The 24,926-nt window shown below is 38.0% G+C and overlaps 1 protein-coding gene across 1 annotated transcript in view; it reads right to left on the bottom strand.

The window, feature by feature from the left end:
* The window catches only part of ARHGAP20 (Rho GTPase activating protein 20), a gene marked incomplete at its 5' end in the record, with an annotated part of 29,132 nt that extends 9,675 nt beyond the window's left edge, over positions 1–19,457 (bottom strand). Inside the window, 7 exons of the mRNA XM_005883171.2 lie at positions 938–1,099; positions 2,915–3,093; positions 10,390–10,578; positions 12,794–12,860; positions 15,427–15,504; positions 18,405–18,489; positions 19,385–19,457. Coding sequence (XP_005883233.2) covers positions 938–1,099; positions 2,915–3,093; positions 10,390–10,578; positions 12,794–12,860; positions 15,427–15,504; positions 18,405–18,489; positions 19,385–19,457 — 833 coding nt within the window. The remainder of the gene's footprint in view (positions 1–937; positions 1,100–2,914; positions 3,094–10,389; positions 10,579–12,793; positions 12,861–15,426; positions 15,505–18,404; positions 18,490–19,384) is intronic.
* Positions 19,458–24,926: the final 5,469 nt, after the last annotated feature.

Below are 24,926 nucleotides of genomic sequence, written 5' to 3'. Positions count from 1 at the left end.
CGGCCCCGCCCGGGTAGGAGTAGGGTGTGCGAGAGTCTTCTTCATGTTTTCCTTAACTTGGTTTTCATGCTCCTGCCCCGGAATGTGGCCGGCCTCAGGTCTCTGCCTGGCCTGGTGCTTCCCACCCAGCTGGGAGACTGAAGCCTGAGGCATGTCTGCAGAAGCTACCCCTAAGGTCAAAAGCTCTGCTAAAAGCTGGTTTTGACTCTACATTTTCCAAAAATGTGAGGTATTTTCAAGAATGTGGGAGGAAAACATTTTAGAAGTGCTCTAAGCCAAGTGTGGATGTGACTTAAGTAACCCTGGGGTCCGGGTGAGAACCGTAAAAATGTCAGGAAAGGTTTTTATAAAAGGAGGCCGAGTCCAGAGCCACTCCTTGCCCCACTGTCTCTTTAAAAGGCATTAGGGACAAGGAAGGCTCCATGACTGCGTCAATGAATGGAAGTTTCAGGGGCCTCAGAGAGCAATGTTTGTTTCAGTTGTTAGGCAGATGCTTGTTTGGGATAGTAAGCTTCTTTTTCAAAGTTTAATAAAGTATATTTTTGAGAGAATTGCATTTTTTAGGAAGGTAGTGAGATTGTGAGGAAGTCATCATAGCTAGGATGTTTGTTTTGGTAAATGTGCTCTATGTGCTTTGATTATTTTAAATTTAACTTAATTTACATAATTTTTTGCACGAGGTAGCAGAAGTCATGATGAGCAGAGTGGCGTGGGATAGAAAAACTTAAAAAGTACGTCTGACATGACATGCCATGCCATTCATGGGCCGTGGCTTTTAAAGGACAATCTTGACTTTGTGAAGTATTTTTTTTTTAAACACTTTTTAGGTTCTAATCTATTATGGTTCTTTGCAGATGGGAATGACGTCAAAATGAAAGGAACCAGTTGTTTCTCCAGAGGTGCACCGTGGGGTGATGGAGGGAGGGAGAACTCCTACCTTCAGAACAGACGCTATCACGAAAATGGATTCACAGTCCAGGGGCACATCTGCTCCTGCGTCCAGCTTCTCCTTCAGCTCTTTGCACAATTTCACATTGGCGGACTGTCTGAAGATGCCTTTTGTGAGGGGTCCGTTTTGATTAAGGAAAAAAAGAATATCCTATGGGGAAGCAAAGGGGAAAAAGGCACTTTACACATACCAGCGACCTCTCTCTGCCAGAGGCAAGGGTGGACGAGGGGACGTCTCTGGGGATCTGGCTGGATGGACTGCTAGAGGAATTAGTCAACTTATTTTTTGGTATCTCTAAATCTCTGTTGTTCTATTTATTCAACATCTAAAGACCATTTTACCTCAAACACTTGCTTTAAGGAGACTGTCTTGTTTCAATGAACCAACGGCCACTTTAAACTCAGATTTCTTTGCTTCAAGGTCTCTGTCACCTGGTCTCTTCTATCTCACTACTCTCTCCCCATTACTCTCCAATACAAACTCTTTTCCCCAAATATGGAAATATCATTGTCAAACTCATTCTCCACTTGCTTGTCTTTCTTTTAATGCATCTCCATACTTCATTCTACTTCCTGTATTTACTTCCTTCTTTCCCGCCCCCCCAGGAGGCTTTCTCCATCCCAGTCCATTCTGGCCATATTTCATTTTGGTTTCTTTCAAGCTGTATGTCCTCTGCCTTCAGGGCAGGAAAAGAATGGGTGTTGGAGACAAGCAACCCATGGGATTTGAAACCTAATTATAGCACATATTTACTGTGTGATCTAGGATAAACTTGAGGCTTTAAAATAAATTTGTAAGGTAGGGATGATGATGATGACTACCCCCAAATTCTGTTGTGCAGGGGGAATTGATAGAGTAGTGAGGCTAGTGTCTGGTACTTACAGATGCGCAATCCATACTAATAAAAGAGTAATATGCTAATTAGACCAGGAGACCTTCCAGGAGACCTTCTGGATGAACTTCCAGACAAAGTCATGGTGGCGGGGCTGAGGCAGAGGCGGTTAGGGGCAATCAGGCTGGCAGGGGAGGGCATTTGGGGGCAAGCAGGCTGGCGGGGGAGGACAATTGGGAGCAGTTAGTGGGGAGCAGGCAGCGGGGGCTCAGTTGGGGGTGATCAGGTCGGCAGGGGGGGACAGTTGGGGACAATCAGTCTGGCAGGGGTGGGCAAGTGTGGTTGATCAGGCCGGCAGCAGAGTGGTTAGGGGCGATCAGGCAGGCAGGCAGGTGAGCGGTTAGGAGCCAGCAGTCCCAGATTGCGAGAGGGATGTCCGACTGCTGGTTTAGGCCCGATCCCACAGGGGGTCCCAGATTGGAGAGAGTGCAGGCTGGACTGAGGGATACCCCTCCGTGCACGAATTTCATGCACCAGGCCACTAGTATACTATATAATGCATACATCTAGTAGAGTACTTAGAGGACACTGGATACTCAATAAATGTTGCTTAACAATGGTCATTTGGAGATAAGACAAATGCAATAGTTTTCACCTGATCCACTCAAATCAGGTGAAAGATAACTAAATGCCAGAGGATGTATTTTTATACATAAATACTTGAAATACAAATAAAACACATGTAAGATTTTTAAAAAGCATATGATTGAGTAGTCTCTACTGCTAAAGGGATTAAAGGAGATTTTCAGAACAATACAGAATTCAAGAAAGGAAGTGAGAGAAATGTGAGGGATAATGCAAATTCTCTACCAAGCAAATTCTAATCTACCTGAGCAGTTTATGTGGCTCTTTCCTAAGACAAGTAGATTAGATGATCTCTTTCTATTATGTCTAACTTATGATTCTGTTAATAGCTTAATCAGATTTTTATTCTTTGAAGTAATAATAATAAATATTCTCAGCCAAAGCCATGGGTATCTATATTTCCATTTGGGTATAGATTGGCCTCTCAGAGCTCTCTCCTTCCCCAAACCTCCCTTCCCATTGGTGTTCCAGGCCAGAGTGAGACTTACCAAGATAGGTTTGGGCAGATTGTCATTCTCACAGATATTTGTCAGAGACACTCCAAAGAGCTGTCCTGTCATAGGAGAGGTTGGGGACATGGGCAAGTTATCCAGGTGAGTGCCAGAACCCCGCCAAAAGGCCCAATTGATGATAGATCTTCTCCTTTTAAATGTCTTCTGACCCGAATCTAAGGAAGAAGTGAGGTAGAAAAACCAGTTTAACTCACTTTACCTTATTTCTACAGTTTCTATTTTTATGTTACATTCATTACTATGACTCAAAGAGAAAAACTGCTTATAGGTATCCTTTATTACTATTAATTTAATCTATGAAATTTCATTATAATATTTTATAAATTAAGAATCAAATGTTTGGGTTATCATACTACTCCTTTTTGGAGCATCACTGGTTTGTTTACATGAGTTTTGGCACTGAATTCTCAAAGGTGAAAGAAAGGGTCCCTTATTGTACTGTAACAGCTTAAAGCAGTGATGGCGAACCTTTTGAGCTCGGCGTGTCAGCGTTTTGAAAAACCCTAACTTAACTCTGGTGCTGTGTCACATATAGAAATTTTTTGATATTTGCAACCATAGTAAAACAAAGACTTATATTTTTGATATTTACTTTATATATTTAAATGCCATTTAACAAAGAAAAATCAACCAAAAAAAAAAATAGGTTCGCCATCACTGGCTTAAAGCAAAAAGTATATATGTTTCATACCAACATATAAAGATGAGACTAGGCACACAAAAACGTTGAAGATATTAAATTAGACCACAATTAAATAGTGAGACAGAAAGGAGGAGGAGAAGGAGGAGGAGGAGGAGGAGAATTAATGGATGTGCACAGGATTTGATAGCTACAAGGACAGCTCTTTAAGGATTCTTTCAGACCTTTCTGCCACTCTCTCCTGTCCTATAGCCCCAACATCTACACACAATACCAATTATAAACTCTGGATAAGATTTTTAAAAGCCTACCTGAGGCACTAGAGAGGGACCAAAAGAAGGGAAATACTTGAGATAAAAGTTGACACTTTGGAGGAAGGGAATGGCATGGTACTGGGTAAGTTTTCTATTCTTATAGCTTTTGGCCTGAAGACAGGCCCCAGGGCGGTGGGTGACTGAAATGTGGAGAGAAACCTGCACTCCCACTGGCTTGGAGAACTAGAGAAGGGAGGGGAGGTTTCCACAGAGGCTGGAAGTCCTAGGAGAAAACTAGTGGAGCCTCAAATGCTGTACATAAATCCTGCCCAAATCTCTGCAGACCTAAAGCACCCAGGTGTGGGGCAGATGCCAAACAGCTTGTAGTTAGGGCTGACTGAACTGAGATTTGAGGAGCTGTAGTCCTCAGTGGCACCCACACAGGTCTGACTCCATTTCCTCCAGTGAGAGAGCAAGGCAATTAGTCACTGAGCCCCGGCTGCATGACCCTGACAGCCAACCGCACTACCCGAGCTGATGTTAACCACTCAACCTTCCCAGACAATGGAGTGCTGGAGGAGATGAGCTCTTCAGGGAGGAGAGGATCAGCAGTGTCACGAAATGTTTTATTTCTGCAGAATGACCAAATTTAAAGCAAATACTAAACACAGGCAAGTTGTGGGAGGATAACCCAAAAAGTGACATTTTACTGAATAGGCTCCAGACCACCACCCACCTTGGCTTCCTCAGGTACTCGCGTCATCAATGCGCACACACCCAGGTGTAAAGGCCTTCGGTTCTAGAGTTAGGAGCCCAGTTAGACTCCGGGCTCTGACACTAACCTGGGGGAAAGTTACTTAACCCCTCTCTCTCTTTTTAAAATATTTATTGTTAAAAGTATTACATATGTCTTCCCCTTTCTCCCATTGACCTCTTCTAGCCCGCCCCCGCCCTCCGCCTCTCACAGGCTTATTGAGAGGCTTAAGTAGGATAATGCATGAAAAGAACCTGGGCATGAGTCACGGTGATCTTGATTAAAGCTGCTAAGACACCAATCTCCCTACAGAGGACTTTTCCCCACATCCACTCTCCATTTGGCTCTGCTTAACCAGAGTGCTTTCTTCCTGCTTTGACATTCCCAACCTGTCCCATCGTGAAAAAACAGTCAAGGAAACGAAACCCATGCTTAAATCCAGGAGGGGGTTCCAATTTGCCCAGCAATTTCAATTTGTGCAAATGTTTGTTTAATATGTATGTTTTTATGTGTTGAGTAGTTGTACTCAGTGTAGTTGTACTCTACATTCACATCACCTGGTTTCATTATTTCTAAAGTATCAGATTTATTTGATTTTTAGCTTTCACACACTTCTTAGGAAAAGTGACTAATATAACTTTAAATCATAAAGTTATATACCCAGCTATCCTATGAGTGCAGACAGAGGATAAAGTAGAGATTGAGTCTTGTGCTGTATTAAAAATAGTTTCAGCTGCAGCTATGCCTTTTGTTATGTACAACATTCAAAGTTTAGAGGTCATGTTCCCTCTGAGGTGGAGAGGAAACAAATTTCATTAGAATTTACTTTCTTGAGGAGCTTTTAACACATAGCTCTTACTTTCTAAATGTCAAAGGCTGATGAAAATCATGCTATTGTTATTAAAAATATAAAGGTGATGTGAATGTAGAGCAAACTAACTTCGTGTAAGTCTAACTTTCCTAAACAATCGTGGAAAGCTTCAGCTAGTGTTTCTTCATGCTTAAGTTAGGGAACTGAATACTAAACATTACAATTCTTAAAAATTTGTGCTTATAGAACAATGATCACAACAACAAAACCTTAATTAGAAATTCTATTCTAGCCAAGTAACTCTCCAAATTAAAAATGTCCCCTTTTCCCCCCTTTCAGAGAATGAAATACATACGGGAGAATACTAGAATCATACAGCAAACAGGTAGAAGAAAAATGCTGCATTCCATATTTTACCATCTACCATAAAAATTCAGGTCCATTAGTCCTGGGTCTGAAGCACATGTGGCAGGTGAGCCTGCAGTGGGTGCAGGACTGGGAGTCCAGTTCAGCTTAGAACCTCAGGAGCTACGTCAGACCACTCCCCGATGATGCCACTTCAACCCCAGAGTTCAGCTTCACTCAAGTTTTCCCACAATAGGTGTGACCAAGCCACTCAATCTTCTGTATAACTTCTCTGTTCTATATACTGGACTAAGCCCTGCTATGAGTCCCAGATTGGGGATAACTATGCTCACCTATGGTTATTTTGGATAAATGAGATATTTCCCTTAAACTAACTAGAGAAAGCCTACCTCAGAAATGGTGATACAAAGTTAAGTCTTTCTTCTAGTTGTGGCTTTTAGGATTCTTGACCCTGCTTATAGGTCAACTTAATTAAATTAAAATTGACAAGAGACCCAGAGAAATAGTTTGCAAAACATGGATATAAAGGTATAAGAGTAAAATATTATTCTCCTCAGCTTAGTTATAAAGGCAATGTTCCCTCTGTATCTTTAATCAGTAACAATAGACTTATTAATAAATTCATTCATTCAAAAATATTTTAGTTCTTATTTACATATGTCAGGCACTGTTCCAGGTGCTGGAAACACAGCAGTGAACAAAGCAGACCAAAAGCTCTCCCTTCATGGAGCTCAGATTTTAGTGGATGGAAAAGTACATCCCTTCAAAATGGCCCACAGATGTGAGTAGAAAACCCTTAAATTTCAGAACTCAATTTACCATCATGGGAGAGCAGATAAACCTTCAAATTTAAAGTAAGTTGTTACAGCTGATATTGGCAAGATGCCTGATAAATTCAATAAAAAGTTGGGCAGTGATGTTGAACATTTTTTCATGTGTCTACTGGCCATCTGTATGTTCTCTTTGGAAAAGTGTCTATTCAGGTCCTTTGCCCTGTTTTAAATGGAATGTCTTCCTTTTGTTGAGCTGTATACGTTCTTCATATATTTTGGAAATCAACCCCTTATTACCTGTATCATTGGCAAATATGTTCTCCCATACACTGGGTTCCCTTTTCATTTTTGATTTTTTTTTTTTGCTGTGCAGAAGCTTTTTAGTTTGATATAGTTCCATTTGTTTATTTTTTCCTTTGTTTCTCTTGCCCTAGGACAGTGGTTCTCAACCTTCTGGCCCCTTAAATACAGTTCCTCATGTTGTGACCCAACCATAAAATTATTGTCGTTGCTACTTCATAACTGTAATGTTGCTACTGTTATGAATCGTAATGTAAATATCTGATATGCAAGAGGGTCTTAGGTGACCCCTGTGAAAGGGTTGTTCGACCGCCAAAGGGGTCATGACCCACAGGTTGAGAACCGCTGCCCTAGGAGATGTATCTGTGAAAATTCTACTACGTAAGACATCTAAGATTTTGTTGCTTATGTTTTCTTCTAAGATTTTTATGGTTTCATGACTTACATTTAAGTCTTTTATCCATTTTGAGTTTATTCTTGCGTATGTTATAGTTTCATTTTTTTTGCATTACCCATTCAATTTTCACAACACATTTATTGAAGAGACTGTCTTTATTCCATTGTATGCTTTTGCTTCTTTTGTGAAATATTAATTGACTACAAAGGTGTAGATTGATTTCTGGAATCTCTGTTCTGTTCCATTGATCTATATGCCTATTCTTATGCCAGTCCCAAGCTGTTTTGATTACAATGACCTTGTAGTATAGTTTAATATCTGATTTTGTGATCCCTTCAACTTTGTCTTCCTAAGATTGCTATAGTTATTTGGGGTCTTTTTGGTTCCATATAAATTTCTGGAATGTTTGTTCTGGATCTGTGAAATACGCCATTGGTATTTTAATAAGAATTGCATTGAATCTATAGACTGCTTTTGGTAGTATGGACATTTTAATGATGTTAATTCTTCTAATCTAGGAACACAGTATATGCTTCCACTTATTTGTATCTTCCTCAATTTCTTTCTTCAATGTCCTATAGTTTTCCAAGTACAGGTCTTTTATGTCCTTGGTTAAATTTATTCCTGGGTACCTTATTTTTTTTTGTTGCAATAGTAAATAAGATTGTTTTCTTAGTTTCTAATACTTCATTATTGGTGTATAAAAATGCCATCAATTTCTGGATATTGATTTTGTATTCTGCTACTTTGTCAAATTAATTTACTAGATCTAGTATTTTTTTTTTTGCTGGAATCTTTAGGGATTTCTATGTACAATATCATGTCATCTGAGAATAATGACAGTTCTACTTCCTCCTTTCTAATTGGGATGCCTTTTGTTTCTTTTTCTTGTCTGATTACTGTAGCTAGGACTGCCAGTACTATATTGAATAAGAGTTGTGAAAGTGGACATCCCTGTCTTGTTCCTGATCTTAAGGGGAACACCTGTAGTTTTTGCCCACTGAGTCTCATGTTGGCTCTGTGTTTGTCATATATTGCCTTTATTACATTGAGCTATGCTCCCTCTATTCCCACTTTACTGAGAGTTTTTATCATAAACGTGTGCTGAATTTTATCAATTGCTTTTTCTGTATCTATTAATATAATCATGTGATTTTTATCTTTCATTTTGTTTATGTATCACATTTATTGACTTGCAAACATTATCCATCCTTGCATTCCTGGAATAAATCCCACTTGGTCATGGTGTATGATCTTTTTAATATATTGTCGGATCTGATTTGCTAATATTCTGTTGAGAATTTTAGCATCTATGTTCATCAGAGATATTGGCCTATAATTCTCTTTCTTTGTAGTGTCTTTATCTGCTTTTGGAAGTAGGATAATGCTGGAAAAATGCTCAACATCACTAATTGTCAGAGAAATGCAAATTAAAACTACAATGAGATATCACTTCACAGCTGCCAGGATTGCTACCATCAATAAATCAACAAACAACTAGTGCTGGTGAGGATGTGGAGAAAAGGGAACCCTTGTGCACTCTTGGTGGGAATGCAGACTAGAGCAGCCACTGTGGAAAACAGTACGGAGTTTCCTCAAAAAAAAAAAATGGAACAGCCTTTTGACCCAGAAATTGCACTTCTGGAAATATATCCTAAGAATCCCCAAACACCAATCAGAAAGAATATATGCACTCCTATGTTTATAGCAGTGTTATTTACAATAGCTAAAGTCTAGAAACAGCCCAAGTGCCCATCAGTAGATGAGTGGATAAAAAAGCTGTGGCCCATTTTACACAATGGAATGCTACGCGGCTGTAAAAAAGAAGCAACTCTTTTGAGACAGCATGGATGAACTTTACGCTAAGTGAAATAAGCCAGTGAGAGAAAGAAAAATATCATATGATCTCACTTATATGTGGAATCTAATAAACTAACAAATAAAATTAACCAGAGGCATGGATACATGGAACAGACTGGTAGCTGTCAGAGGGAATGGGGGTGGGGGGACTGGATGAAAGGTGAAGAGATTAGCCAAAGAACATATATGCATAGCCCATGGACACAGACAACAATGTGGTGATGGCCAGAGGGATGGGGAGTAGAGGCTGGATGGAGATGGGTAAAGGAAGGGGAAAATGGGAGACATCTATAATAGTGCCAATAATAAAAATAGTTAAAAAAAGATAAAGTTGGATGTTCATGTGTGGGGAGGTGCATATATAATAGCTGTCACTGTTCATTGGTCCCCCCGTTGGTACGAAAGGCAGCTACAGAAACTCAGCATTGATTTTCTGCTATCTCATTAACACTTGTTGGTATCCTTTTTCTTCTGTTTCTTATACAATCTTACCTTCAGATTGATGGAGGGCTTAAAGCTCAAACTTGGGTTAAGGGTAAATGACAGTCCTCCTATGCTGACCATCACTATCATTCTTTATGATGGGGAGGGTAAGAGACGGCTATGTGACAGGGAATTCAGATTAGATTAGTAGACTAAGGGGAGATTTCTGTGGAAATCACTTAGTTTCGCATACTCAGTACCAAATCCACGTAGGGCATCAGAGCCTCCTGGCCCCCATCACGGACATCCTCCTTTTTTATAATAAGACTATTTAGGGGAACACACAGTGCAATGTGCTACAGTACAAAGGAGGCATTGAGGCACCTGCAGCACTGCCTGGTGCCTCTGGCTCTATAGTGGGCATGAGGTCAAAGGGGAAAGAATAGTGACGACAGAAGGAACAGACTGTACTGCTGCTTCTAGCCTCCTGGCCCCCATCACGGACATCCTCCTTTTTTATAATAAGACTATTTAGGGGAACACACAGTGCAATGTGCTACAGTACAAAGGAGGCATTGAGGCACCTGCAGCACTGCCTGGTGCCTCTGGCTCTATAGTGGGCATGAGGTCAAAGGGGAAAGAATAGTGACGACAGAAGGAACAGACTGTACTGCTGATTCTAAGTTAGTCACACCTACTGCTGATTTTTAAAATGTCTTCAAAACATTCCCTTCAAAACACTTAGCAAATTCAAATGAAAAAAAAATACCTCCTCTGGCTGAAGTCTGGATCTTTGCCTTTGTGCAAACTTTGTTTTCAGGAATAAAAACTTTTGCTGATAAAAGGCTCTATGAAGGAAGAGCAGCGACTCACCATTCAGCTGCAGGGCTGCAGCCAGGCGGCTGGGCTTCAGGGTGAACTGGCACTGCATCTCCCGGGGCAGCTGCTCCATGAGGAAGGACTCCTGGAGGCTGGAAGGGTTGGTGGAGTCCTTTGACTCCTGTGTCAGGAGGGCAGTGTCTCGAAGATGGCTCATTTTAATTCCGTAGGGATACTCATGCCCTGCACAGAGAGAGATCTAAATGTGGACCTTATGCTGGCTGGTACTCTGAGCACGTGTGCTACATACTGGAACGGACTGCACTTTGCTCCTGGGACTTCTGGTATAAAGAGTCCTTTTGTTGACTGAATGATCACCATGCACACTCTTACAGCTGGAGACCACTGCATAATGCAGGTGGCCCTACCAAAGTAGTGTTAAGGGGATGGGGGAGAGGGAGGAAAAGCTAATCTTTGAAGAGTATTCCTCTTGGAATGCACAGATTGGTTTGTGAGTTGCACAATGTCGATGCTTCCTATGTTTCCACCTAAGAACATTTAAAGGTATTCCAGTTTTTCATTGATGCTAACCATATCTGTAAATCTTCAGCAAATCCTTGATCTCTCTCACCCTCAAATCCATAGCTTAATATACTTGTCCTACCCACACACAATATTATAAGGATCAAATAAGTAAACTTCAGTGGTTAATATAACTTAAATAATAAGGGAAAAATACTACGTGTTTCAAGCATCTCTCATTACTATTATTCAACACGAGATGTCTGCCTGAAAAAGACATTTCATTACTTTTTATTAGTTATACAGTCAGTTACTCAAGGGCATCAGCCCAGGTTTGTTTGGTTTATGCTTCCCTCCCTCTGCTGCTGTCTGGGCTTGGTGTCATAGGCAACAATCAGAAGGGAGACTGCAGGGCATTAGTAACAGAAACAAGATGCAAAAAAGAACCTGTAAACTAGAAAAGCTAAACCCTGGACATCTGGCTGAAATATGAGTTTTTGCTCTTTAGTACTCTAAGTAATTGCATTTTCTCAACTTAATCCTCAAGTACCATTGGGCTGTAGATTCAGTCTCTTTGAAGTACAGAGAGTAAGTTCTCTTCTATTCCTGATTTATCACTGAATGTGACTCAGTGAACACTTCCTTTCCCCTTTTATCTGGCATAGGCATTCAATGTCAATATTCATTAATATCACAGGCTCCAGGGATTAAAACAAACTCAGATTAGCTGAATCCACAATTGAGGTTTGTAAGGCACCTTAAAATATATGAAGAACTGCTGTTAATCACAGCCTAAGTTCCATGGTTTTTAGCAAGAGTTAGGGATAAAGCTTGAAGCTATTTTAAGCCTGACAGTTACCATTTACAAGATATTTAATGAAATATGTTAATTTCATTAAAACTAATTTTAACTATTTATTTGATTTTTTAAGCACAACTTTGTAATTGTTACTCATTGACTTTTAAAAAATGGTAACATTAAAAAAGAATCAGGAAATGATTACTTTATTTTCAGTCTGAGAATAATCTAAAACTTTTGTAGAAAAGTTTGACTTAGTAGAAAAGTTGGATTTGAGATTATGCAGGTCACTTGAAACATTTGAATTACACAATAGTTACCTCACAGGTAAATGAAAGGATTATATGAGATAATGCAAATGATGTTTTGAAAATAGTCTGGCAGAAAGTAAGCATTTAAAAATTAACAGAACTCATCATCATCATCATCACTGTAATAATCTCAAGATCTGTTACATATACTGTCCCTTATTTTAATTGCTCAATTTGTTAACCACATTGAATGACCTTAACTGATAAGAAAATTTTTAGTTAAATGATTTAAATAAGGTGAGGTGAACTATTTACCAGTAATTCCTCAAAACAAAAGCTGAGAAATTTGGTTAGAGAAATAGCAACGGTAAGTATTAGCTAGCTGGCAAGCCAGTGAAGATTCTTTGGAATCTAAATGGGTTAATCTCATTTTCTTTATGACATCTAGTCAAGTTCTGTGAGATTAAGAGGCATGATTGGATTCTGGATGGTCTTCTACAGAGGCAACTTCATAGGTAGGAAAGTGAGTAGGAAATTTAAGATTCAAATGTAAAAACAAAAATATAGGAGAAAAGGAAGACCAATACATATTGCTTTCTTGTAGAAAATAATTTAAAAAGATTTCGCAAGATAGCGCTCTCTGTCAAGTAAAAGAATAGAGGACAATTTATACTTCTCTTCCTTACTATACTATTAGCTGCTTGAGTGAAGAGATATTTGTCTAGCACATAGAAAATGCTTGATAGATATTTATTAGATGAATAAATAAATTTTATATGATATTTAACAGTATTCAAATTTTAGATCATATGACCAGATCCCTGAGACATTTAGGATTATAATTAAAACACAATCAATCCTATCTTAGATCTTCACAGGAACTTACCAATAAGTGGATACGGTGCCTCTTCTTTGCCAGAATTGACCCATAACTGGTAATCTCTGTCAGAGCCCTTGGAAACAAAAGAATTAACAATACTTCTTTTAAGTCTGGTGATTGAATGAAGACACATCTTTTGGCATTTTTATGTTTTGCAACAAAAAAATGGAAACGATATAAATACCTTCAGATTCATGGGAGTGATTATAGTTTTTGAAGAAGACAGTGCTAATTCCTACAACCCTTCTCCCCTCTCTCCAATCCCCAACAGAGTACTCCGGAATCCTGCCCTCTTTTCCTAGCAATGGCTCGTAATCCAAGAGCTGCAACAGAATCAGAACCTCACTCTATGGGCAGCCGATGGAATGTGCAGTCACAAAGGAAGAGAAACTTCCTGGTTTTCAAAAAGACTAAGGTCTTCTTTAGAGTCCTGGCTTCAGCTATGATGTCTCAGAGAATATTCGACTTAATCTCCAAAATGCACCTAAAAAAACAACCTTGCCATCCAGGAAGCCACAGACACTGTAGTGTCGTGATGAAAAATTAAAATTCTCAAAGGCTGACTATGAGCTCAGCTGCTTCTGAGCAGAAGACTGACCAAGAGGCTTTGAGGAGATAGGTAGCTGGCACAATCTACACTGGCTTTGTTTTGGGCAAGCAAGTTCAGTCCTAGGGACAGAAAGGACAAGAATTCTGTCTAGAGAATTGACCCAGTGATGGGAAACAATGAAATTGTTCACTAGCAGAATTATAACCCAACTTCAAAGAAATAACACTAAATGATACAAACTGTGCTGTATCCTTTAGAAAAAGAAAAAAGCAAAAATGTTTAAAGTGAAGCCAGAAAAGATTAGCAATACTAATATTCCTGCCTTTATCTTCTGATTAAAAATCATGGCCCTGCTCTGGCCTGATGGCTCAGTTGGTTGGAGCACCATCCTGTACATCAAAAGGCTGCAGGTTAAAAAAAGGTTGCGGGTTTGACTCTTGGTCAGGGCACATACTTAGGTTGTGGGTCCGACTGATGTTTCTCTCTCTCTAAAATTAATAAAAAAATATGTCCTCTGGTGAGAAAAAAATTATGACCGTGACCTTATAATCAAGGGTAGTGGCTATGGAGAATATACATCCTTTCCCCTCCCCAAGTCTATTTGTCATTTTCTCCCTCACTTCCTAGTCAAGAAATTTTATTGTGAATAGGAGGAACAATTTAATAAAAATCCTTTCTTTTTTGGGTAATGTCTGGAAACACTGTAATAATCTTTTAGAAGTGTGAAAATCATTATACCAAATAGAAACACTTTTGGTCTGAGGAGATGGATCACTTTATCCAAAGGAAAAGCATAAATAAGAAAATGAATCAGGTCTTAATTAATCCTTTCCTTCCCCTTAAATTCATTCTCTTCCAAGACATAATTCTATAAGCTTAGAAGTCAATGCAGTGGTGCATTCTTCACTCAATGCATATAAACTTCATGGGGAGAGGGGATGTGGAGGAGGGAATAGGGGAGATAAATGGTGATGGGCGGAGACTTGACTTGGGGTGCTGAACACAAGGTATAGTGTACAAATGAAAAAAAAGTAATTAGATTTACAATATATTATTACATTTAATTAAAAGAAATCAGATTTCTTATCCTAAGTTTTGGTAGTCCTGAGGTTTTAAAGGCTTACTATGGCATTATGTAAAAGCAAATCTAAATATAATTAATAAGACTATGGCACATGGTAACCATATGACATATGCCACCTCATAGTAACACCCTGTTTTCACAGAAGACCTCACTCAAGAAATGGTGTTGGTCAAGCGCATCTTTTAGTTTCCGTTCTTCTGAAAGTCACTCCCTTTAATAAAAGTATCCACCGAATGGTGTTTATATACCAGTAGGGAGGAGATGAGGAGAACTTTCCAGTTCTTTTCCCCCTGCCTCATCCTCAAATATTCCAATCTGCACCATTAATAAAATTTCAAAATGTGTCTTTGCCCAATAAAACAGAAAGAAACTAAAAGCAAAAGAGGGGGAAATGTGGCATGCAGACTAAGCTCTTTAAATTCCTGATCTAATTCAAAGCTTGTTTTTAAAATTACCAATTCATTAGAGGTACCAGCCATCTCATCCTCTGGACCTGCAGGTTTCTAGCTTATGTGTTCTTTATGTAAAAATTGTACTACATAGCAAATCCTCCAGAATTCTTCACCCTAAGGCTTACTGATTCTTGGGATAATAACTATTAGGTAAGGGAAAAGAACTAGGAGAAGATATGAGGAAAGAAGAGTCAGATAGTGACAAGTGGGAAAGGAGAAAGAGGTTGAAATTTTCTTATTAAGAATCTTATATGCCCCAAATCTCCAACTGTATATAGCATATGCAATATAATACATATTATTTTATTAGCACTCTAAAATTAGTGTAAAATCTTATGCTTTTCAGTTTGCACAGTTTTTAAAATGGGAGAAGAATAGCACCCAATATTAAGCTAATATTAAAGCTTTACTGTCCTTATTTTCTACATTTTTGGGGACAAAATATGACTTTTGTATCTCTAGCAATCAGCTGTCTTATGATGGGAGGGATGATATTTATATGAACTTAAAGTTTCAAAGTGTGTTGATTAGGCTACCCAGCAGAGTGACTTACAGTTATCCCTAGCATTGAGAGAGACATGCTGATAACTTCATTCGCTGTGTCTGAATTCGTTATTGTTATAGTTTTAGACTGTAGAAAAAAAGAAATAAGAAATACAGCTATAAATAAAGGACTTAAAAACAGGTGAACAAGTAATTATTGTCAAATGATTATTTCAAGGCAAATCTTGATTTCCAGCGTTGACAGAGTAAAAGCACATGACTTAATTAGAAAACAACTCTTGCTTATAACTTACTTGCATTCCATTATATATTACGCCTTTAATAAGACATCTATTTATCTTAAGATAAAGAATATGTGGCTCACAAATCTAAGAGTGCAAGCAAGAAAGAAACAGAGTAAATGTATTTTAGAGAAAGTATACGGACCATCCTCCCAACCAAAAAGAAATCAATGAGGTTGGGCCCCTGTGTCATTTCCAGAATTGTATGTCCATAATGCAACATGTGATAAAAGAGGGAGAGAGCTGGATCACTTCCTATGTCTTCCTGAGTACTGTTTTCATAGTGTGGATTTTATTTATTTGCATGGTAAATAGTCAGTTTAGGTAAAATCAGAAAAATAACTGGTTATTAAAGACATTTACAGTTTAGAATTTTTAAAAAAACACTATTTATTGAGCACTTGCTATATGTCAGGCATTGTGGCTATTGAGATTTTTATTGTTGCAATCTGTAGAGGCCTTAAAACCAATGAGACTAGCGAAGAGGACTGAAATGTTAGAAAGCTTAATTCTGTTACCAACTCTGCCTTTGAATAGGGTTATCTATAATAGCTCTGTGCTAAACTAATTGAGAAACTACTGCTTAAAAACAGAAAGACAGTTTACAACAAACAAGAAGAGTAACAAGATTCTGAGATAGCTGTAGTGTTAACTGAATTCCATGACATTGTTTAAGACAATGAAATACTATCAAAAAAGAAATATTTACTATTATAATGGTCAGGTAAATCAGGAATTAAGGCAGTGTCACTGATAGGACTTAAATGGCACAAATAAGTAGAATAGAAGCAAAATGATACCTAACTAAAATTATACTAAAATAAAGCTAAGTTAAATCCATTGAAAATTCATCACTTATCCCTCCATTATAGTATTTTTTCCTCTATGAACCCCTTGACATGACAAATTGCCGCTTAAGGTTGTTTGTTTATTGATTTCAAATTGTGCTCCACATAGGTCCAAGGATTATGCAAATGTGCTTCAGAATCTAACAAGGAGGGCTTAGAGCACTCAACCCAGTGTTTGTCTTTCACTAGAGTGGCAAAGATGTTTTATATTGGGTTTTAACTTGAGATACAATTTCATGAAAGGCTTCTGCTTTTTAAAAAAAGTTTGTAAATCCCTCCATTTAATTTAAAGAAACTCTCTCAGGAATTGAGGAATCTATCCTGGAATACTAATAATTACTCCCAAGGTGGCTGGTTTCTAAGAGAATTTTTCTTAATATTAGGCACATATGTCCAAGACAGTAATTACAGGATGCGTATTTTTCTGTGCATGCCTTTCTGGTAGACAAAACAAATGAATTTCACCAGATAGTGCTCTCTGGCTAGTAAACAAATAAAACAGACAAAACTGAAAACCTGGCTATGTTTTTCCATATCAGCAGAATTCATTGACAGGTTATATAACTAAAGGCGAAGGATATAGAATGCTTCCCATACAGGCATTCTCTCTGGGAGCAGGGCTCCCTGAAAGGAGACCCCTGCCGGGAAGCAACTTCAGACAGCAAAGGAGTGTGTGTCATATCCTTGATTTAACGGGGGCACCAGTGATGAAGACACAGCACCCAAACACCTTGCGTGTCTTCTCTTCCAAATGACAGTGACCACCAGTCCTTTCTCAAGCACACATTTCCATACACTGAAAGGGTTAAAAAAAAGTTCAAGGGATTTTCCATGAAAATCCTGAATGTAACCAATTGCCACAACTGAATCAAAACCAGAAGAAAAAGAGTGATGGTTTTATATATTTATTTATTCTTTGCTATTTTGCTACAGGAGATCTCTGTAGTCTTTATACATAAAAATCTGAGTATTTCCCTCAAGCAGTAACATCTGGCACTCAGGTCAGAATATTTGCATAATTCTTGCTTTTGGCCCAAACACAACTGTTTGTATTACATATTTTTTCCACACACAAAATGATTCTGTGTGATCTAGAGCTGCTGTGAAGTATGACAATTCATAGTAAAAATAAAAATATTCACCACAAGTTTCCATTTTGTTCATCATTGATAACGTCTTAACCCTTGTACTATGCTGCAGTCTTCGAATTACACATAGAAGTATGACAATTCATAGTAAAAATAAAAATATTCACAAGTTTCCATTTTGTTCATCATTGATAACTCATCATTGATAAGTCTTTGAATTACACATAACTAGAATTAAGTAGACTTAATTTTTATTTGACCAATATGATAAAAACTGTGTGAAAGAAATGTGCTGATCCCTAAAAAATGTCACCTTCCCCAGCTCGCCCACGTATTGACCTGAGGGAGTCAATCCCCCTAAAAACCTAAAGAACAAGAACTTTCCAGAACCACTCTCTACTTAAGAAATGATAAGCTGCAAAAAATTTCTTAATACTAATAGGAAATGGCTCCCTGTGGAAATGGCTTTAGTACAAGCCTCTACAGATGCCTTTGAAAGGATCCAGAGAAACATGAATGCACAGGGAAGACAGACATCTGACGAGCAATATTCCTTCCAAGTGTAAGTGTTAAATACCCAAGTTACTATGAATTTCTCTTGCTTCATTTTCTCTAGGGTTTACTTTTCATGTATACAAAGGCACATACATACCCAGGAAAACGTGTTTTGCCACAGTGCTATTTCTAAATGCCTACCTTGAATAGCACACACACAGTCTGTCTGTCTGCCTGCCTATCTCTTTTTTTTGTGCATGGCGTTCTGCCTTATGCAGGGACTTGGAATTTAATTTCTGACTTAGAAACACTTACATAGGCACAATTCCCAATGTCCTTGGCGAAGATTTTGAGGGGAATGCTCTTCGGATAGTCCTTCTCTTTCTCTAGAGTGATGTATCTAATCAAATGCAACAACAACCCAAAACAACACTGAGTCAGATGGATTTTTGCTAAATAGCTTATTTTTAAATCAATCTATTTTGCTAATATTTTCAATATACTTATATGGTATTTTTAAAAAGACAGATGGAAAGACTCAGCAAACTCAGATTACATTATGGGTTGGAAGAGAAAAAATTCTCAGGACATTAGGCATGGCACAAAAAGAACGGGAGATCCATTTCCAGTGTGAGGGTTGAGAAGCACAGTCAGGTTTAGGCGTCTCTGGGTGATGTTTTATCCTCAAAGCTTCCCTACCTTCTCTCGATAGGCCCAGCACCTTAATTATGTATAGGAAAACGCATAATACTTTACTCGACCAAAGCAAAGCAATGGCCTTTCACTTCTCATTTAGCTCTCCAGGGGAGGGGAAATCTTGGTGATCCCATTGCTTGGGAAGGGAGAGAGGAAAGAATGGAGGGAAGAACTACAGGAATATGAGATGAACCTAAACCGATCATTTTAGTCTGTGCGCTCACAGGTAGTAATAATGATTGATTTTAAGGTGCTTAGCAGAAAACTCTCCATATATGAAAACTTAATGCGTGCTCTGAGGGAACTGTTAGCTCCAAATGGTAAGGCTGGGGACAGGAAAAGAGATGGAAAACATTACTAAATTTTTGTCTAAAATAAGTAACCAGACTCAATGTTCTTCCTAGAAAGAAATACACGACATGAGAAAACATTATTTATAGTATGTAGTAGCTCGTGCACAGTCTAAATAACAACTTATTTTGAGGACAAATGAACAATTTCTACTAAGGAAAAGGGGACGAGTTTGGGGTCTTTGCAGAGATGAATTTAACTCATTTAACTATGTTACAGATTAAAAATATGTATACTGAAAAACATACCTCTGAAGGAGAGAGAGCCATTTGTCCTTCAGTTCTGGGGAACTGCAAATAAAATGGGAGAGAAAAATTAAACCTCATAAAATACTTCTGCTAACATATTTAAGTCAATCAACTCTCCACAGCCTGCTGTTACTGACGTAGCTGCAAACTACTGCAACCTTGCCTCTGAAGTGAAACTCCCTGCTAGGAAAAACTGTACAGTCAAGTACAGTTTTATTAAAACCTTCTGGATCCAAGAGACACCCATTTTCTTACTTTATGACTCTTCTACGAGTGGTACTCTTATAGTGGAAAGAGCACTTGATTTAGAATCCAAACATCTGATTTCAAGGATATACGTAAACTATACGATGACGGGCAAATCACATAACATCTCTAAGCTTCAGTTTCCACATCTGTGAAACAGGGCTAATTATCTCCGAGTGTCTGGTAGTGATAAGTGCCATTCAAGCAGAATGTATGCTTAACTTGAGATTAAAGAGATTAAGCAGAAATTTGGCATACCAATAGCCAAGAAACCAGTTTGTTGCCAGGAAAAGCAGCATTTATTTCTTCATACATATAGTAGAATTGTAATTTGGTAAACAAATACATCTAAAACTTTTCTTCTATTTATTTTTCTTTAAATAAATGTTTATTTTTCAATTACAGTTGATGTACAATATTATATTAGTTTTAGGTGTACATCCCAGTGATTAGACATTTATATAACTTATGATCACCCAGATAAATCTAGTACCCATCTGACACCATACATAGTTATTACAATATTTTTGAATATATTCCCTATGCTATACTTACATGATTATTCTGTAACTAACAATTTGTACTTCTTAATCCCTTCACTTTTTTCAATCATCCCCCAACTCCCCTCCCATCTAGCAACTGTTAAAATATTCTCTGTATCTGTGAGTCTGCTGTTCTGCTTGTTCACTTATTTTGTTTTATAGATTCACATGTAAGTGAAATCATATGACATTTTTCTTTCTCTGACTTATTTCTCTCAAACAATATCCCTAGGTCTATCCATGTTGCTGCAGATTTCATTTTTTTTTAAATGGCTGAGTCATATTCCATTGTATCATATATGCATTACTTATTTTTTATACATTTATCTATTGATGAATACTTAGGTTGCTTCCATATCATGGCTATTGTAAATAATGCTGCAATGAATATATAAATGTATGAATATGTCTTTTTAATTCATGACTTGTTTTTCTTTGGATAAATATCTAATAGTGAAATTGCTGGTCCTTTGTCTCTTGCTATAGACTTTGTTTTGGTAGATATATTGTCTGGTGTATTGCTATCCTGGCTTTTTTTTTCCATTTCCATCTCATGAAATATCTTTCTCTATTCCTTTCAGTTTGTGTGTCTTTTAATCAGAAGTGATAGCATAAATAATAAAGGTCTTGTTTTGCTATCCATTCAGCCACCGTATGTATTTTGATTGGAACATTTGATCCATTTGCATTTAAAATAATTTTTGATAGATATATATTTATTGCCATTTTGTTATTCATATTTTTGAGCTCCTCCTCCTCCTCTTCTTCTTGAGTCTTTAACATTTCTTGTGATACTGGTTTGGTGGTGATGAACTCCTTTAGCTTTTTCTTGTTTGGGAAACTCTTTATCTGTCCTTAGATTCTAAATGATAGCTTTTCTGGTAGAATAATCTTGGTAGGTCCTCCTCGCTTTTCTTTTTTTAAAAAAATATTTTATTGATTTTTTACAGAGAGGAAGGGAAAGGGATAGAGAGTTTGAAACATTGATGAGAGAGAAACATTGATCAGCTGCCTCCTCCACACCTCCCACTGGGAATGTGCCCACAACTAAGGTACATGCCCTTGACCGGAATCGAACCCGGGAACCCTCAGTCCGCAGGCCGACGCTCTATCCACTGAGCCAAACCGGTCAGGGCTAGGTCCTTGCTTTTTATCACTTTGAATATTTCATGCCACTCCCTTCTGGCTGAAGGCCCTGCTGAGGTGTTTACACTGAGCTTTGACTGGCACTAGCCCCCACTGTCCTGGCAGAACAGGGTAGTTTTGTTGTTTGGTACTTTCCATAAATGTAACCATGCAGTATGCACTATTTTGTGTCTGGCTTCTTTCGTTCATCATCATGTTTGTGAGACTTACACATATTACTGCATGTGGTTTTTGATCACCCATTCTCATTGCTATATAATGTTCCATTGTTTGAATGCACAGCATACATTACTTTAAAAATTATAAAGTATAAAGCATGTCAGGTTAATTTATTAAGATTGACTTGTATAGTCGTCTTGTATTTCTCCCTTTCTCCTTCTCTATGCAAGCAGACAGGGCTTGTTTTCCTTAGTAAATTCTCAATCTCAGGCAGTTTTTACAGAACTAAAAACAGAAGATCATGGCTACCTACCTTAGCGTTTGATAAACTCCTCAGCTCATTTGACAAGAGCAAGGAGGGGAGGAAGCAGTCTGTCTGAGAGAAGGAAAAAGGGAAAGGCAGATTGGAAAGATTCCCTAAAATTTGAGAGAGGATAGAGTCTGTCATCCTTGACAGTGAGCTGGGAACCATATGTTACTCAGTGGAGGTGCCTCAGGAAACAGCACCCAGAAGAAATGATTGTGAGGGGCAATGAGGGAGACCTGTTCTTAGGCACCAAGGTTTCCGTATCAACAAAGATACCTGCACCCCCCATGTGCCAAGGAGTATCTCTGGATGTACTAGTAAAAGAACAACACTAAGGACAGAAAAAGATGATGACCATAATAAATCGAAGGTCAGAAGCTTTTCATCTGTTTTGGAAACATCAGAGAAATCTCCTGTATTCTGCTTCTACCCTAATGTACTGGTAACAGGAGTTCCAGTAAGGAAGAAAATTTGATTTCTTAACAGCCCAGCAAAATGTGGGCTCAAGATGGGTTATAATTTGATCTATATATAAACAGGCCTTTCTTGCATACCTATTTGCAGACTAAGATTCATACTAGGTACTTAAGTTAAAATATTGATTCCTTTTTTAGATTTAAATATTGCCTGTGTCTTTTGAACAATGTTCCGGTTTTCCTATACATTAGGTCCTAGAATAATGTGTTTTGTTCAACATTGTTTTATTGTAACATTGATGAAAAAAAAATGTGATTCCTGGCTGAGGCCTCTATGTGTGTATTTTGTAGGCTGTTAACATATCTGTTTGTAACTGATGTGTTTAAATTGTCCCAGTATGAGTGTGTTCAACATTGTTTTATTGTAACATTGATGAAAAAAATGTGATTCCTGGCTGAGGCCACTGTGTGTGTATTTTGCAGGCTGTTACCATATCTGTATGTAACTGATGTGCTTAAATTGTCCCAGTATGAGTGAATGTGTGGTGTGTGTGTGTGTGTGTGTGTGTGTGTGTGTGTGTGTGCACCGTGTGAGGGAATGTAGTCTTGTCCAGAGTTGGGTCCTGCCTTGCCCTCTGAGCTGCAAAGATAGGCTCCAGCCACCTGTGACCCTCAACTGCAACAAGCCAGCTAAAAAAGAATTACCCTTCTTGTTTTCATAACCTTTAGAGTATGTGTAGCTCAGACTAATTTCAATATTTAATATTAGCTTGGGTCCTTATTTGGAAACTTGGTGGTGTTTTTGTGACCAGCACTATGCTGTAGGAACTTACCTCTTACTTATATCTACATATTAGTCTATGGTAAATTTAGTTTTGTTATACATGGTTTTGTTTAGTCAGTTTCCAAGGAGCTATCAATGATGTTAAATGAGGACTTACCATATAGTTATCTGTAAAATCAAGGTGCAGACCCCATTTTTCTGGTTGATACAGAGCTTATGTATGTGAATCAAAGTACAAGCATTGGTGGAGATATGAAATTCCTTCCGGCCTGTTTTGAGACATGTCGATCTATCCCATTTCCCAAGGTAAAGCATGGAGAGTTCACATTTATGTTTGCTCGTCCCCCAATCTGACTTGATTAGAAATGCCCCACAGATTCTGGCAGCTGTTTGTCGATCATATATTTCATAGCTGTTATTGTTTTGCTTCTTTACTGATATTAGAGTGACTGCTTATTGAACTACCTGATGGTATAGTAAACTGATCATGGCCTTGATTTTCTGAATATTTACTGAGATCTAGATATCATTTCTGATGTTCTTCACCCCTTCCTAAAGATCTGAGCTTCCCTCTGATATCATTTCACTTCAGGCTGAAAAACTTGCATCAACATTTTTTTTTGTAGTACAGTTCTGTTGGCAATGAATTCTTAATAAAAAAAAGATTTTTACTTTACTTTCATTTCTGAGGGATATATTTGCTGGATATAGTATTCTAGGTTGAAGTATTTTTCTTTCAACACTTTAATGATGCCATTCCACTCTCTTCTGAAACCACCGTAATTTCTGATGAAAAACCCACATTGATGCAAATTGTTGTTCCTTTGTATGTAATGTGTTGTGTTTCTCTGGCATTTTCAAGATTTTTCTCTTATTTTTGGTTTACAGCAGTTGTCTATAACATAACAAGGTGATGTTTTCTTCATACTCCTGGTTAGTGTCCAATGAGCTTATTGAACCTGTACATTTTATGTCTTTCACCAAATCTCTAAGGTTTTCAAACCATTAGTTCTTTAAATATTCCTTATGTCTCATTGCCTCTTTCTTCTTTTTCTGGAATTCCAATGGCATGTATATTATACCTTTTGGTATTTTCCAGTTAAGTCTCTGAATCATTTTTCATTAAAAAAGTCTTTTTTAAACCTTATTCTTCAGATCAGACAATTTGTATTGATTTAGCTTCAAATTTGCTCCTTCCCTTTTCATTTACATTCTGCTACTAAGGCCACACAGGATTTTAAAATTTAAGATGTTGTAGTTTTCAGTTCTAGAATTTTCATTTGGCTCTTTTTTATATTTTCTATTTCTCTACTGATATTGCTTATCTTTTCATTTATTTCAATTTGCTTTCCTTTTACCTACTGAACAGAGTATAAGAGTTGCTTTAAAGTTCTTTTCTAATAATTCCAACATATGGAACATCTCAGGATTAGCCTTTTAACTATATTTTCCCTTTCCTTTTTCTTTGTATGTTAAGAAATTTTAGGTTGATTCTGGACATCACGATATTTTGTTTTGGAGACTGAGTTATGTCATAGTTGCCAAACAGTGTTGATGTTTCTGTTTCAACAGACAAGTAACTTGAATAGTCTCAAGCTGCAACTCTACCTCACCCATCGTGGGCAGCATCTCCTCAGTTCAATTATTTTATCCTTAGCTTCAAGTTGCTTTGAGTCTGTTCCATGCAGGTGTGGTTCAGCAGTTATCTAGAGATTTGGGTAGAGTCTATACACAAAATTTGGAGCTTAACTTCTCTGACGCTCCCCTTTTTGAGATTTCCTTCCTCACTTTTATGTGGCTGTGGCTGACCCAGACACTTGTCCTTCAGTTCTTCAGCAAAAGGACTTGGATCTTTTTGTTGGTTTAATTACCATCCACCATGGTGTGTCTGTTGCCTGCCTCAGTCTAATGCCTTAAAAACAGGAAACTCACCCACCAGTGC

The sequence above is a fragment of the Myotis brandtii genome, unplaced genomic scaffold (assembly GCF_000412655.1).
Source record: "Myotis brandtii unplaced genomic scaffold, ASM41265v1 scaffold775, whole genome shotgun sequence".
NCBI lineage: Eukaryota > Metazoa > Chordata > Mammalia > Chiroptera > Vespertilionidae > Myotis > Myotis brandtii.
This window is presented reverse-complemented; position numbering and strand designations above follow the sequence as displayed.